The following is a 17,036-nucleotide window of genomic DNA, read 5'->3' as shown; positions in this document are numbered from 1 at the left end:
CAGGCCGACGCTCTATCCACTGAGCCAAACCGGTTTCGGCGTGTGACTATTTTTTAAAATGTGTTTTTATTGATTTGATGAGTAGGTACCTACATAACCAGAAAGTAGTTAGTGAGATTAAACTGCAAAATTAGTGACTTTTATTATTCTAGCAAATAGGATAAGACCAAAATAGCATGTGGATGAAACATAAAGAATGCCGCGGGCCTCTCTTGGAGGTCTGCACAGGGACATGCCTTAGGCTGTCCTACTGCAGAGGTCGTTGAAAGCAGGTTCAGTCCTCGTGGCAGAGAAAAAGCTGGCAAGAAGGAAGAATTCTTAAACATTGGTTGTTCCAATAGGTTTATGCCAAGGACTAAAGAAGTTTGACTATTTTTGTGTTATTCCAGCCATTTAATTGGATTATAAAAACGCCTTCACATGGATGTGGATAAAAATGCCTCCCAGATGTTATTTAGGTCAATGAAGAAATTAGACATGACGTTGGGGTGAAAAGAAAGGGAGGTGAAGACTTTGGATTACTGTTGAATTAACACAGAGCTAGGTAACTTAGAGAACTGAATGAATGGCAGCGTTCCATTGATTTTTAGGCTTCCGATGTCCGAGTTTTGATAAACCTATCGTGCTGCACGTCATATTGGAAAGAACTGACATATTATAAAATGTATCTGTTCCTGTGGTCTTTTATGCTTTCCTGGTTGTCAGTGATTTTGGTTCGTCTCCTTGTACATAATTTTTTGGGATTAAATTTTGGAAAAATTGTAAAGGCCAATGTGAGGCTCCAGGTGGTGGTGTCCTCCTACAAAGAGGATTTGTATTCGCTTGCCGTGGGCAGTGAGGATGAGTGTAGATAACGGATCCAGCCGGCGACTGGAAAGTGAGTTTCTGTGTTTGAGAGACCTAAGCTGTCACCAGGGCACTGTCTTCGGGCCTCCGGCACCTGGAGCTCCTTCTTGTAGGTTCTCTGTCTCAGGAGATACGACTTCAGAAACCTCTGCTCACACTCTCAGGTGGTCAGCAGAGGAAAAAGCAGGCATGTGGGAATTGCCCATTTTTCCTATTGTTCTGTCTTCTTGTCCCCTTGAGTTCTCACTGTTCTGTAACTCTGATGCCTTCAAACAGGTTTCAGTTGGTTGCTGTGGACTGAATATTTGTGTCCCCTCAAAATCGTTTGTTGAAGCCTAATCCCCAATGCGATAGTGTTGAAGGAGGGCCCTATGGGAGGGAATTGGGTTTAGATGAAGTCATGGGGGTAGAGTCCTCACGATGGGACTGGTGACTTCAGAAGGGGATAGAGAGACCAGAGTGCTTGCGCCCCCCTACCCCTCGCCCAAATATCCTGCCATGTGAAGATACAGGCCAGGCCGAGGGCCCTCACTGACACTGAATCTGCCAGCACCTGATCTTCAATTTCCCAGCCCCCAGAACTGTGAGAAATAAATGTTGTCTACGTCACACAGTCAATGGTATTCTGCTATAGCAGCCTGAATGGACTAAGACAGAGTTTGGGGGGGTGGGGGTAGACTTTGCAGTTGTTCCCAATGGGAGGTTTGGTGTATACCAAATTAGTCCACCATTATTAAGCTATTGAAATCTCCTGGGGGCTTTTGCGCAGACGAGCATTCTGATGTATTATAGTTTAAAGGGTTGCTCTGGCTGTCCTGCTGAAATAGACGGGGGTGGGGCATCATGGTGTTGGAGGAAGCAGGCAGAGCAGCTGGTAGGCTGCGCAATGAGACAGAAGAGAAGACAGTAGTGAGAATGGTCAGCTCAGTGAGGAGTAGTCAGGTTGTGGATATATGAGGGCACAGCCTGGAGGACTTCCTGATAGTCTGAAAGTGAGGTGAGAAAAAGGGGAGAGTCAACGTTGCTTCCAAGTTTTCTGTCCTCAGCAACTAGAAGGATGGATTTGCCATCAGATGAGGTGGGGAGACCAGAGCTGGAGAAAGGCTGTGAGTGCAGCTGGTTTGGTGAATTCTGAATGTTTGCATTTGACAAATTAACCCTTTCAACCTTCCCAAATACCGAATGCCATGTAATTGGGTACTCATTAAATAATTATAGAATTTATTCTTAAAAAAGCAATCCATCATACACTGCAGGTGAAGTGGTTCAGTAACGCGGATTCATTTTGAAGATGAAGGATGGCCATTCTCTTTGCTGGAGGCTGTCGAGTCCCTGTGTGTGTCTCACCCACTAGGTGATCAGGAATGTGTCTTGTGGTTACAAGGCCCATTAATGGCTCTTCTGCCTCTGCCACAACAGCGACTGATTCTAGAGGTTATTTGATTATTGAAATGACAAAAAGCCTGTCATATCCTGTTCTGGAGACAGCAGAGTTAGAGGCTTTTCAGGGGAAAAACCCCCAGACACGGACTTTAGAAAAGATAGGTTTTTGAAATGTTCTTTCCTTGGATGTGACTATATCTCTGGCCAGTTACAGTCTTCATCGTGTAAGTGGCAGGAGAAGGGAACAGGGATGAAGGGAAAGGTGGACTCCCGTGATCCCAGAATCCATCTTGGTTCTTTTTATTAGTGGTGAAGCTGAAGGCTAAATCCTTCACCACCACATTTCTTGATATTCTCACTCCCCTGAACATGAGCGTTTCAAGATAAGAAGTGCTTCAGGTCCTGTTAAACTCACACACTGTCTGTTGTGTTATAAAAACGGAGGCACATTTCAGAACAAGTGGAGGACTGATTATAAACGATCTTTTAGTGCCAACGCAAAGGTGGAAGCGGAGGATGCCAGGTTACTATAGAAACATCAGGGGAGTGGGAAGAGCATAAACGATGCTTTAAGGAGAAGAGATTCTTAAAATGATACCTGTAAACATCTTCCCTTTACAAAATGTGCAGATAATAGGAAAGAACACTCCTAATATGCAAACATAGCAATGCCTTTAAAAATGTATTTAGGTAGATGTAGTAAATCTCTCATGGACTTAAAACTAAATTTTTTTGTGGACTCTTTTTCTTTTCAGTCTAAGATGCAACAGATAAATAGGGAAAATCTTTTTCAAGCTGCAACCATGGAGTTCACACCTAGTCAGGAAGCAAGGTGTCACAATGAACACTCTCTTCTGTTAATAATCCCACCAAGAGGGTGGGTTTTGGCCATCACAGAGCCATTGCTGGCCAGCAGTGCTGCCCACAGGTAAGGCGGGAGAGGGGACGTCACCGTGACCTGAAAGATCCCACATCGTCACTCGGGAGAGCTCCTGAACCTGCCTGTGCCTCAGTTTCCTGATTTATAAAGGGACTAATGACTATGTCAGAGCTGTGGTGAGAATTAAGTGAGAAAATGTATCCATGCAGTTCAGTGCGATACTTGGCAACACAGTGAGAGCTTGATGTCTAGCTACAGAGATGGCAATAAGGATTGGGGGTGGGGGACGGGGACAATGCCAAGTCATTTCCATGCAGAGTAAAACTTGGAGCAGAATCACAGTCCAAAGCTCATCCTAATGCAGTGATGGTGAACCTTTTGAGCTCGGCGTGTCAGCATTTTGAAAAACCCCAACTTAACTCTGGTGCCGTGTCACATATAGAAATTTTTTGATATTTGCAACGATAGTAAAACACAGACTTATATTTTTGATATTTATTTTATATATTTAAATGCCATTTAACAAAGGAAAATCAACCAAAAAAATGAGTTCGCGTGTCACCTCTGACACCGTGTCATAGGTTCGCCATCACTGTAATGAGTCGTTAGGTTAAGTGAGTGAAATGGACAGTTTTCACTCTGAGATGTGATCTGACGGTATTTGTAAAGTTCAGGTGGTGGTGGGGGGGTGCTACAGGAGAACCGCAGGAGTGCGTGCTCTAAACCTCGGAGTCTCGCAGATAAGCCCAAAGCAGTCGCTGCGAGGAGCAGATGCAGATGCTGTTTGTGGGAGGAGGAACCGTGGCAGCGACACAGGGCCTCGCTTGGCCTGGGACGCATCCAGAGACCCTTTTAACACTCTTAGCGCCCCGGGAAGAAACGGAACTTTCAGAAAGCATTGCAGGGCATTTACTGGACATACTGTGTTAGAGGCTGTGTACAATTTCTCTTACAGCTTGGTACTGAAACAGAAATAAAACTGGATGGTGTTGGAATTAATGGAAGAGTGAAGAAGGGAAGAAGAAAAACTGCTTCTCACCCTAACAGGTTTATAACACCCAACAGGGCATAAAAGCTGTGGCAAAAACATCTACCGAGGGGGACTGTGAATCTCCCTCCTCTTCTCAGTGGTTGAAGGCAGCAACCACCACAGAAAGGGATGCAGAACTCCGAGTTGATATTTCTTTCGTGGACTGCTCTGTATTTATAACGTGTGATTATCTTCTAGATAGAAATTAGGGAAGAAACATTTGTAGAGGATGGCTGATCTTCCTAATAGCAAATAAAGGCAAAGCTGAACATGATTATTTCCATAATTCTCAACACAATCCTAGCCGATTATTACAAAAATCCCATTAATTTAGTCTGTGGGAAACGTATAGTGTAAATACTTTTCATATGTCCCAGGATAAAATATGTATTAACAGATAAAATGAGATGAGTTAGAAAGACTGCTTGCAATAATCCTACACCACCATGAAGAGTAAAAGTTGAAACCCTGCCGGGCTGGTATGGCTCAGTGGTTGAGCATATACCCAGAAGCCAAGAGGTGACTGGTTTGATTCCCGTCAGGGCACATGCCGGGGCTGTGGGCTTGATCCCTAGAAGGGGGTGTGCAGGAGGCAGCCGATTGATGTTTCTCTCTCATCATTGATGTTTCTATCTCTCTCTCCCTTTTCCTTCCTCTCTCTCTAAAATCAATAAAAACATTAAAAAAAAAATAAAAGCAGAAACCTTCTTTAACATACACTAGCTGCTTGGCTCGGCATTGGCCATTTCTGAAATCCTTGTTTTGAAAAGTTGCTGTTGATTTGGTCTTTACTCAGGAGTAAGACTCTGAAAATTCATAGTGGAGTCAATGATTTCAACCAGACAGGTTAGTCCTGGGTTGTTACAAATAACGAATAAATACAGCTTGAAAGAATTTCTGGAGTGTTCATTTTCCAACTACATGGCCCTACATGTTAAATCTGTACTCAGTGTTGGCTGTATTTCCCTCAATTTTTAGGAAATTGTTTGTTTTCTTGGCTGCTTATTGCAGGAAACTGATGTTCCTATCTTCCAGAGTATGGATAACACATTTTTTAACACATTGTATGCGGGAAATGTATTTATACGTTTTATGTATTTATACACTCTACCAGTGTAGTAGAGCGCGGGACACGTATTAATACGTTTTTTAGAGAATAGCGGTAGAATGAGGGTAACGTATAAATACGTAAACTAAAGTTATCGTAATTTTACTGAACGTTGCCATTTGTGCAAAAAATTAGCAAAAATGGCCCGCGCCACCTGTTAGCGCGCGATAAAAACTACCCGCAAACAATGTGTTAAGCTTAGTTTTATAGCAAAATATGAACCTCTAACTTAGGAACACATTTAGGAGCAATGCCACAGCCACTGTGCATCACCAGAGGCCGCCGGGCTGGGCGTGGATAGGAATCACAGCAGGAGCACTGGCGGAGTGCTCGCTGAGTGTGAGGGCCTTTTCATCGGCAGTCACTTATCTGCATCGTGGATGTCTCTGAGTTCTCCAGGTTGTCCTTTCAAATTTAGAAAAAGAACGAACCTAGGTCTCACTCCACAAGTAGTTGTCACCCCGTTTGCATTCTACACAGATCCTTGGGCGGGGCCCATGCTCCTCCCAGTCCCTCTGATTTGGTCACTGCCTTGTTGGCTTTTGATCTCCCTTCCTACATTCCCTTCCTACTCTTTCCCTCTTTTTTCTGCACACTATCCCTCACTAGAGAGTAACTGTCTCCACTCCTTCACAGCTCCAAAGCACCTCCCATTCAAGGCTGTGAGCAAAACAGACTTTATCAAAGGTTTATGACTCTGAAGAGAGTGCTTTAAGCAAGGTTTTTAATTCTCAGTGGGTCTCCTGTAGTCTATTTAGAAATATGCTATAGATACCAAAAAATTGAAAGCCACTGCTCTATACCTTCACTCAGATGGGAAAAAATGGCATTTTATGTGGAAGAACAATAGACCTGACCCACTAAGAGCTACTATAAGTGGGGTGACTCCAATTCCTAACCATATTTAACTTAATGATGGTAAGTCATAAACGGTTTTGTGAACTGATGAATTCTAGTTACAGAATACATACTCAGACATGCGCACACTCCTTTCATAGCCTAAGACAGAGGCTCCCATGATTTTCACACTGTCACTTGATAAGCCCTCTCCCCTTTAATAATTTAGAGTGGGACCTAGATATGTTCAATAACAAAATATAGTCTGAAACCCAGAAGGAGAATGAGTAGTTTCGCTTGAATTGTATAAAATGCAGAATCAGGAAAGCTAAACAAAATAAAACAAGTCATGTTTTCCATTCTCGTAATCATCAACCGCATGGCGAAAGCACGTTGTGAGAACACTGTTGGGTGAAAGCCATCAAGTGACAGTTTGTGGACTGAAACGGTCCAAGGTCCCTAACACCATGGGCACTTGGGAATCGGGCCCCACAGGAAGGAAGAGCAGCTGAGAATGGTTGGGGCCAGAGAGCTCAGCCTTGGCTGCTCTTAAATGTTGTGAAGCCCGGAGGAGGTAGAAATCCCCAGGGTAGGACCCCATCAGCAGCATTATCTAGTCCCCAGATGATGCAATCTGCTGGCAAGATTGAGTTTTCCGATTAGACTGAAAGTAACAAGTGGCAAAACATGGGAAGGGATCTCAAAAATTCTGAGAGAGATGCAGTGATATCCCTTACGAATTAAGGTTACAGACATGACCAGGCCAGGGATAATGCATGTTCTTATTAGAGAAAATCAGAACAGAAATCTCTGGAATGAATTCTTTTTCTATTTGGACTCTGAAGCACCTCATAGATTCTTATGTTTAGCTAAATGGAGCCATCACTTGTTGATAATGGCAGGTATTCTTGTGAAGTACCTGACCTTAGAGGATCACAATCTTCTGAAACAAGTGAACTTAGAGATATAAGATGTATTTAAATATCAAAAGTAAAAGAAAACACAAGTATCAGGGGAAAAAAGAGATTCTGCTTATTAGAATTAGTCCACAATAGGATGCTATCAGTTCCTTTGCCCAGCCAAAAGGTTTTAAAAGAACTGAGTTGGCTAAAAGGTTTGTAAGTTTTGAGGGTTTGAAATATCTAAATCAAGTTTGCATGTAAAAGGAAAAATGAAGGGTGAAATTTAGATTTTCTTTAATTAGGATAATTTTGAGTTTAGGAAGCCATAAAGCAAAATCGGCGGGGCTTGTTTTAATCCCATCTCATGATTTAATTACAGATTATTGAAACTCCATCATTAGTAGAAATTGTATTCAAAATGGCATATTATCAGAAATAAAGAGTAACTTCCCCTCCTGGACTTCCGAAGCCAAACACACCTAGGTGATTGCACTTATCTCAGTTATTCAGCCCCAGGCACACCCGCCTGCCCTATGCTGTGGAAGTATCCTTTACAGAAAATCAGAGGTACAGCAACCCCCTTACCCGCAGTTCACTTCCTTTCACACTTCCGGTTACCTGTGGTCAACCACAGCCCAAAAGTATTAAATGAAAAATTCCAGAAGAAAACAACTCAATAAAAAATTTCTAAGTCTTAAATCGTGGACTGTTCTTAGTATTGCAGTGAAATCTGGCACCGTCCTGCCCGGGACTCAAACCATCCCTGTGTCCAGGGTCTCTGCACTGTGGGTGCCCTCTGCGGGTTAGTCCCTTAGTGTCATCTCAGTTACCACTGCCGCCAGGGAATTGCAGTGCTTGTGTTCAAAGAACCCCCATTTTACTTAGTAATGTCACATTCTCCTTTTATTATAGTATATTGTTATAGCTGTTCTATTTCACTATTATTGTTGTTAATCCTTTACTGTGCCTAATATCTAAATTAAACTTAATCACAGGTATGTATGTTTAGGAAAGAAACATAGGACATGCAGGGTTCAGTATTATCTGTGGTTCTAGGCATCTCCAGGGGATCTTGGCACATGTCCCCCTTGGACAAGGGGGGCTGTTATAATTCCTCCTGATCCACAGGTTGAAGTATTGGCAGTACTCATTACTATTAGCAGCAAGTTTATGTGCTTAAATCTTGCCAAGTTCAGCACAAACACTGACAATGATAAGTTGAGCTGATGAAAACCAATCAATACCATTTCCCACACTTCACTTCGGTAATGTTTCGCAGGATTACAGGAGATTAACTACAGAAGAATATGTCAGCAGTAAAAATTAGTGTTATCTGTGGGCCATGTTTATTGGTTATTTAATTCTTATAAGTCAAATTAGTTTGACTTAATGTGATTTTAAATTATATTAAAACCACCCAACCCAAAGCAAAATATTCATTAAGATGTAAAGCTCCAATATTCATGAGAAATGAACTTGAACTTAGATTTATCCTTTGTCGTAAGTTAACTGTATTACCTACAGTTATAAGTTTGTATAATTTAAAATAGGAGAAAGGACATTCTTCATCTTAGGTGACCAAGGCCTCTGACTTGAGAAGTGTTTAGCTCCAGCACACATTGTTTTAGAGAAAAGAGGCTGAAGGGGCCTGTGGAATATCTGGGCAAAAGCAAAACAAAAAGCAAAAAGCCTACCACCACCATCAACCAGCAATGGCGCACACACCGACACATGGCACACACACACAGACCACACACACAACCAACCTGGGAGACACAATTCTGGGAGTTCTGGTGGAGTCAGGTTCACCTGTCTCACTGCAGCATTTCTCAGAGAGAGTTCTGGGTGGATAAGCCCCTGAGATCTCTCCCTAGAAAGAACTCTGAGGACCAAGAAATTGGACAAGTGCAGCATCCGCCACCTCTCCTCAGAGTTCCCCTGCATATTGGTCTTTTAAAGCCACGGAGAACTTCTCCAGGAAAGACAAATGACTATTTCGGCTTCTCCAGTATTTTCCAGAATGTTTGATTATGGTTTCTTGCCCACTCCAATTAAATTGATTGACTTCGAATGGAATTTCTGTTTCTTGGAACACACTTTGGGAAATGCTGATCCTTGATGTGAAAAGCTGACAGTGAGGGGAAGAAAGAATCTGCACAGCAAAAGGGAAGGGAATGCTGGGAACCTGAGAACCCAAATTCCACAGGGTGTTTGGTACCCATTGTACCGTGTCTGTGATGTCACCTTGAGTTGACATGAGGAACCATAGATTCCACTCTCCCTCTGCAACTGAGTGCCGGTAGACAATCCATGTCCCCATCTACATCCCACTTTCCTCAATTGTAAAATCAGAGTTCAAAGAAGTGATCTTGATTGACCTTTCTAGGCCCAATTAGATGATTCTATCTCAGCTATCACAATGAAAGAAGAGAAAATAGGATTTGCTTGACAAGAATTCTCTTTATAACTAACTTTTTTGGAATGCAAAATAAATGGTGTTTGAAATGGAAACCCTATGATACTACCACATGTGGATAGGTGATTCTTGACGCTCATTATCCTGGTCATTTTGATTGAAAACTCAGTCACAGGGTGCAAGTGCAACCTGGAATACTCCTAGTGTTAGTACTGTGCTTGCTCTCATTAAACACTTGAAAAAAACCCCAAAACACCAGCACAGAAATGTTCAGCAGCTAGATCTTTGATTAAAGCCCAGGGCCAACTTTAAAATTAGTTCTTTTAATTAATTGTCCTTCAGGTTGTACGATCTGTGGCTACGCTATTCTTGGTTATTAATCACAGTTTGCACTTCAAAAAAATCAAGATGTGGTTGAAATAACTGACTTAATGAAGCTAATATAAAATATGGAGAAATACAATAGGGCAAATTATCTTGCAAAAGTGTCTATATTTTGCAAATGTCATTGTTTTTCTTTAACAGACAATTAATTAGAGAGAGAAGGTATAATTGCTAGGGAAGCTCAATCATTGATCTGATGTCACCTATGAGTTGACAGTTTTCCCCATAATTTTCATTACCTAGGCTCTGTAATTAAATACGTTAGAGATTGAAGACTTAAAGTCACCTGCAAGTTGCATCCCAAATTATATGAAACAGGAAACTAAATCAGTCCCCAAATGAACTTAAGATGTATTTCCATATTGAATCAAACTACTTTTTCAGGATCCATTTGTAATAGTCACTTTTAGATACATATTTGATTAGAAAAGTAGAAGTCAAAGTCTTGATAATGAAAACTGATAGCATTACAGACTCCTCCCCACTGAGACCTGTACCATCAGGCACCACTCCTGCCCTCCTCATGTTGGATCTGATCCACCTCGCGGTTCTCAACTGGGACTGCACAGTAAACTCACCAGGGGAGGTTTTTATTTATTTGTTTATTGTTATTATTTTTAAATATTTTTTATTGATTTCAGAGAGGAAGGGAGAGGGAGAAAGAAATGATGAGAATCATTGATTGGCTGCCTCCTGCATGCCCCCTACTAGGAATCGAGCCCACAACCTGGGCATGTGCCATGAATGGGAATCAAACTGTGATCTCGTGGTTCATACGTTGATGCTCAACCACTGACCCACACGGGCCAGGCCAGGGGAGGTTTTTAAATTTTCCATTGCTCAGGTTGTACCTGAGACAAATCAAATCAGACTCTCTAGGGTGGAACCTAGGCATTAGTATCCTTATAAATTTTCCAGGAGATTCTAATATGCAGCAAAATGTGATAATCAGTGAAGCAGAATAGCCCAGTCAATAAATTTTCAAGTAACTTGATGTATCATTTGGTTCATTTGGTTTAAAATGGGCAGTGTGAAGCACACCTGCTTCTCTTTTCATCTCTTCTGTAGAAATCTCAACAGAAATGAACAGTCGAAGGTTCTCGTGGACATCGAACCAGACTGGGCCACTTGGGATCCTGTCTGGATTTTTGAATAGAAACTGAGAGCTAATGTTTCTGCACGGTGGGAGGTGTGGGCTATGGAATGGCTGAGTGTTCTGGCAGGTGGACTGAGGAGCTGAGAAAGTTTCAGGGGGAGGGGAGAGAGACACAGAGAGAGAAATGGAAAGAAAGAGAAGAGAGAAGAGGTGAGCAAGATGAATCAGAGGTAATAATGTGTCTAGATCCCCAGGCAGACAGCTGTCATTTCTGCCTGCTTGGCACCCCTCTCCACTTTATCAACAGTGTCTTTTTCTCAGTCAGGGACCATACCAGTCCTGTTCCATACAGGCTGGGGATACAGACAAGTGAAGCCCACTAGCCACTTGCTCCCTGAGCAGGGGCTCCAGGCGGAAAAAGGCAGCGCTGTCATTCTGGTGACGATCATCAGGAGAAAATGTTGGTTCCCGCTGCAGGATCCCCGGAGCTGCCCTGATTCCTGCGCCTCCTGTGTCTGATCATTCAGCAAATCCTTGAATTCTGGGATCAAGGGTGTATGTTGCTTGCAATTCAGTTTTCTATAGTTTCTTGTCCTAGCTTGAATCCATTTGGAGGCTTTGTAGCATTCTGTTTTGGGGTTCATGAGACACACTTGTATCCTTAAGATTTTTTTTTTTTTAGCTTAGATGTTTTTTATATTTGTAACTACACATCGTAACTAATACAGACTTGACTCCCTCATTTATGTGGATGCTTTGAGACTGACTAAAGCAGGAACAAGGCCTTCTAAGCCCCACTCCAGCCTTCAAGGTCATAACCAAGATAACCCAACTATTTTATCATTCTGCATGCTTTCTGAAGTCCCAGTGATTGATTTGCATTTTGTAAGTATAAAGATCTTGGAGAGAAATTCATAACAAAGCTATTCTTTGTGAACAATAAGATTAAAAGCTTATCATACACAAACATGGTCCTAAATAATGTATGATCCTCTGCATAGGAGCCCAAATCTACTCCTGAAGAAAGGAGCTCTTATTTCCTCTATCGAACAACATTAGGTAAAGTTACAGCACTGCCATCAAACCTAACTGTTGCACAGTACTTCTTCATCCCCAATGGTACTCTTCTGTATTAAAAAATCCTTATTAGCCCTAACCGGTTTGGTTCAGTGGAAGGGTCCCAGGTTCGATTCCAGTCAAGGGAATGTACCCCAGTTGGTTCCGGGCACATCCTCAGTGGGGGAGCGTGCAAGAGGCAGCTGAATCGATCTTTCTCTCTCATTGATGTTTCTAACTCTCTATCCCTCTCCCTCTCCCTTCCTCTCTGTAAAAAAATCAATAAAATATATTTTTAAAAAATCCTTATTAAATAACAACATGTGCCTGCTAATATAAGAAGTACTTCCTTGAGCTCAACATCAATATGCTTGGCACACACTTCAAGGCCATCCACTCAAATTCAGGAAGCAGACAAGTTCTCCCTGCGATGCAGCAGGGAGTTACAGGGACATAACCTTGAAGACCAAAGAAAGCCTCCCCGATTTCTCTGGGCCCAAGTCATGGAAGTGGTGAGGCGTCTGGGGTGCTCAAACGGCTGACTTCTTGTAAAATCTGGATCCATGGAGCTAGGTTTAAATCATATTATTCAAATTCAGAGGTAATTGGTAAAAAAAAAAAAAAAAAAAAGGCAGCAAAGCAAAGCACAGTGCTAAGCAGCTTAAGTGATTAACAATGTTGTGATCTCGGCAAACTCTGGATGAACTATAATGAAATGAAAATAGTGGGGCCAGTGCCAATAAAATGTGACCATAAAGTCTGACCAGTGCACATTTCCTTTTCTAAGCGTCTAAGAAAAGGTAAATATTACTTAGGAATATTCTGGTAAAGAAAGTTGGGATACATAAAAAGGAGCAGTTTAAAAGGTATTCTTCTGATCATCATACTTTATTTTTAATACAAATAGGTAATAAAATAAAAGGTACCCAGATATTGTTTAAAGAATACATTTTCTATATACCTAGCCATCATTTACAGATTAACACTGCAAAGTATTTGAATTAATAACTCTTAATTTTTACATAAAATTATATGAAAAAAATTATATGTAAATGAGAACCAAAAATAAGAACCAACTCAAAGCCCTAAAATCTTGCCTGTGTATTAATTCCTTCACAGTTCCAAAAAGACACACACATCTACAAAAAGAATGTAGTTATTCTTAACATCGAACATTATTTACAAAAGAAATTCACTTCTCTCAGTTACTTCTGATTCTGCGGGCCTGCCCGACACACACACTGTGGTGGCCACAGAGTCAGAACTGCTGTCCTGCTTGGCCTGGGGGTGGCCATTCTTTGCCCTGGAAGGAGGGGTTACACCAACTCGTAGTATTTCCCAGTCTGGGGGTCAAAGTAACAGTTCAGACATGGGTCATACAGAAGAGTCAGCACTTCCTCGTCCTCTTCCACACTCAGGTCTTCTTCACCTGTGGGAAGGGGAACCACAGACATGTTAGCTGCTGGCCTAGCCCCAAATTCCTCAACTGCAACAACAGAAGAGCAAGGAAACAGGAATTGCCATCTCTCCCTGGGGACTTTCCTTCTGTGGGTAGATGTGCTGAATGGAGGAGCGCTGCAGACGTGATGAGACGATGCAGTGCAAGACAGGGAAGAGGCAGCGATCACAGGCCAGTTTTGGTGGGAAGGAGAAGGAAAACCGAGTGTGGAGAACTGGCAGGGAAGGGGAAGGAGTGGCCAAAGGACTAAGGGTATGCTAATCAGGGTTAGGGAGACCAGTAGGATTCAAAGCCTCCGTCATAGTTTTAGGCTTCTTCAGGGTCCAGAGCTGTGCAAATGCAAAAGTGTGAATTGAATGACACAATAAAAAACTCAATCCCCATTCATACAGCCTAAAAAGACTACCAAATTAGCATGAATTAGGATAAAATGTTTAGAACACGCAATACAATATACAAGACGATGTATTATAGAATTGTTCATCTGAAACATATATACTTTTATTAACCAATGTCACCCCCATAAATTCAATAAAATTAAAAAAATATTTAGAAATATAAATAGGATATATAAAACATAGAAGGCATACGGAAAACACAATGTCAGGTGACCTGTAATTTTATTAGTGTTGGGAAGTATGTGAACTTCGCTGGGAATAATGAACGTGGCTGGAGGCATTTTTTGTTGTTGCTGTTGTGGCAGCCATTTGGATGGTTCGCATGAAGAGAACCGCTACTGCCTAAGTTATTAGCAAGGTTTGGTTGATTTCCAACAAATGGCATGGGATGAAGAAACCTGTTTTACTAGACGATTCCTGGGCACCTTTTCTGTGCCCAATGTTGTGCTATGTACTTGGGCACCTGACACCATCATCAGCGAGTGCCTCCTAGGTACTTCTGCAAATCCACCTACCGGAAATGCAGGAGCTGGGAGGTAAGATCTACTTCCCTGAGCTGGAGAAAGCCAGAGCAGGCTCAGATAGGAAGGGCGATTAAGGCAACACTCCTCTGTCTTCCTTGCCATAGGCTACTAAGAACTAAACTTGTGGGCCCCGGGCTTACCAGGGGCAGATTTGGAAGGTGGCGGGCATAGGACAGGGCTGGCATGCAATAGAGGCTCAATAAATACTGAATGCTTTATGAAAGGGTGAATAAATGTTTGTGAAACAAAGCCCGTAAGCTTAAGTGTCATTGCCCTGATTAAGGGAAGGTGGTGGTAATGGTGGGACTTCATACCCCCTCCCCTCCTGAAATCAGATCAAGCTGGTGCGTGGACCTTGTTGGGACAGTGACAGGATGGACTTAAGCGCCAGGAAGTGGAACCAAGATGGTGAAGTGCGGGCCTGGAACAGCACCACAGCCATTCCTCTGCCCATCCTCTTGCTAACCATCCCAAACACTCAACGTGATTTTTCCCTGCACCAGGCACCGAGCTAGGTGTTGGGGACGTGGTGATAGGAGAACCAGGCCATCGGAAGTGTGAAGTGACTCAGGGCTGGGTGGGGAGAACACAATCAGCAGACCCTCTAGTGCAGTGGTTCTCAACCTTCTGGCCCTTTAAATACAGTTCCTCATGTTGTGACTCAACCATAAAATTATTTTAGTTGCTACTTCATAACTGTAATGTTGCTACTGTTATGAATCATAATGTAAATATCTGATATGCAGGATGGTCTTAGGCGACCCCTGTGAAAGGGTCCTTCGACCGCCAAAGGGGTCGCGACCCACAGGTTGAGAACCGCTGCTCTAGTGCATGTAGTCTGGCAGTCCTTAGAGTGGAGTCTAACAGAGGAATGATCGTGTCTGCCCTGCTCACTAACGTCTGGCAGGGCCCTCACTGGTGTGGAGAGCAACTTCTCATGCAGGAGCTTATTTGACCCTACTGTCCTGTGAAATAGACAGGACTTTTCGTGCCCAATTTACAGATGAGGAACCAGGGTCCGCAAAGTTAAATAGCTCATCTGGGGTCACTTGGTTGGTTAGAGGCAGATTCAGGGATGAACCTGGGTTTCTAGACTCTCAGTTAGGTATTCTTTCGACCATACTAGCTTGCTGTTTTATTAAGAAGGTGGTGTAGCTCAACTCAATTGGGAGCTATTATATTACAGGAATTTAAACATGAAAGAGAGTGAACAAATTGTGAAGGTGTCCTACATTTAAAAAAATCAGGTTTGGAAACAAAAGAAATTTGACTTGTCATATTTCAAAACCACTGACAAAGATGAGTGCGTCCACGTGGGAGAGCAGAGGCGAACAGCTCAGTGAGCCCGAGGGAACGTGACTTACTACATCCAGAAAAGACACAGCTCAATGGAGGTGACAGCGGCCTCTGGCTTCAAGTATATAAAGGTGGCAAATGAGTGAGAAAGGAAGATTCTGTGTGGTTCCAGGAGAAAGCAATAGGGTGGCCAGGGATAGATTTTGGCTCAGCAGGAGGAAGAATTTTCTAAACATCTGAGCGACCAGGGAATGGAACGTGGACCCTGGGGCAGGTAAAGCAGGGGCTGGGCCAGTGGTCGGTAAACTCATTAGTCAACAGAGCCAAATATCAACAGTACAATGATTGAAATTTCTTTTGAGAGCCAAATTTTTTAAACTTCAACTATATAGGTAGGTACATTGTTATTAGCTTAATTAGGGTACTCCTAAGGCTTAGGAAGAGCCACACTCAAGGGGCCAAAGAGCCGCATGTGGCTCGCGAGCCGGTTTGCCAACCACGGGGTGGGGCAACCATTTGTGTGCGATTTCGTAGCTGAACCTTGCCTACGACAGGGGACAGGATCCAGTGATCCCTGGGGTGCCTCTGATGAGTTTCTATGACTCTTAGCTGCACTGGCTTATGTCCGTGCATTGCGACAGGCTATAGCTAACAGCCACATCACAGTGGCAGCTGACCTGAGCACCCTGCAGTTTCTTACTGAGAACAGGAGTGCCGCGGAGAAGCAGGCTGCCTGTCCTTTGCTTTCTGTTGTCACTTTAAGTGTGGTGCCCAGGGTGCAGCTGCCTCCACCTACTTCCTCTACATAGCAGAGGTTGGGAATGCTATTCAAGTGGTTGTTTTATATCAAAAAGGACCCCCGTTAAGTCACTTCTGTACATCAAAGGAGAGTGGGCACGTTGTTTACTTTCACATATTCAACCCGTCACCTCTTTGATATTTGGGCTACTTCAGAGAACAGAACCAAGCCAGTTTATCAAGAGGAACTACGGTGTGCCTGTGATGTGGCTGAGCAGTCCAGTTGTAGATGTGACACACACACAAAACAAAAGCAGCTACTACAGGTAAACAAGGAGTTAGACTGGGAGGCACAACTGCAGAGCGGTGAGGAGCACCCCGGGGCTGTAGAAGCCACCAAACCTGGGAGGGATGGGAGCGCGCTGCTTCCTGCCCGGATCACCTTAGGCTGCTTTACAGTCATTTCACCTCACAAGACCTTTGTTTGCTCATTTATGAAATGGGAATAACGGTGCCTCTCTCACAGGGCGTGGTGGCAGACAACTGGACACTGGGTGCCAGGCATCGCACAGTGCACTCAGTAATGTTCAATAATGATCATTACCTTTACTACTAAGGATAATAGCAATCAAACAAATCATGAACTATAGGCTTTAACTCAAAACAGGAGCACTGGTAAAGCT

General features: G+C 43.0%; 1 protein-coding gene across 8 annotated transcripts in view; it reads right to left on the bottom strand.

The window, feature by feature from the left end:
• Nucleotides 1-12,815: 12,815 nt before the first annotated feature.
• The window catches only part of CFAP20DC (CFAP20 domain containing), a 236,786-nt gene continuing 232,565 nt past the window's right edge, over nt 12,816-17,036 (bottom strand). For all 8 annotated transcript variants that reach the window (XM_036331721.1, XM_036331722.1, XM_036331723.1 and 5 more), the window contains one exon: nt 12,816-13,367. In XM_036331721.1, coding sequence (XP_036187614.1) covers nt 13,255-13,367 — 113 coding nt within the window. In that variant the 3' untranslated portion in view covers nt 12,816-13,254. The remainder of the gene's footprint in view (nt 13,368-17,036) is intronic.

The sequence above is a fragment of the Myotis myotis genome, unplaced genomic scaffold, assembly GCF_014108235.1.
Source record: "Myotis myotis isolate mMyoMyo1 unplaced genomic scaffold, mMyoMyo1.p scaffold_m19_p_13, whole genome shotgun sequence".
NCBI classification, from domain to species: Eukaryota; Metazoa; Chordata; class Mammalia; order Chiroptera; family Vespertilionidae; genus Myotis; species Myotis myotis.
This window is presented reverse-complemented; position numbering and strand designations above follow the sequence as displayed.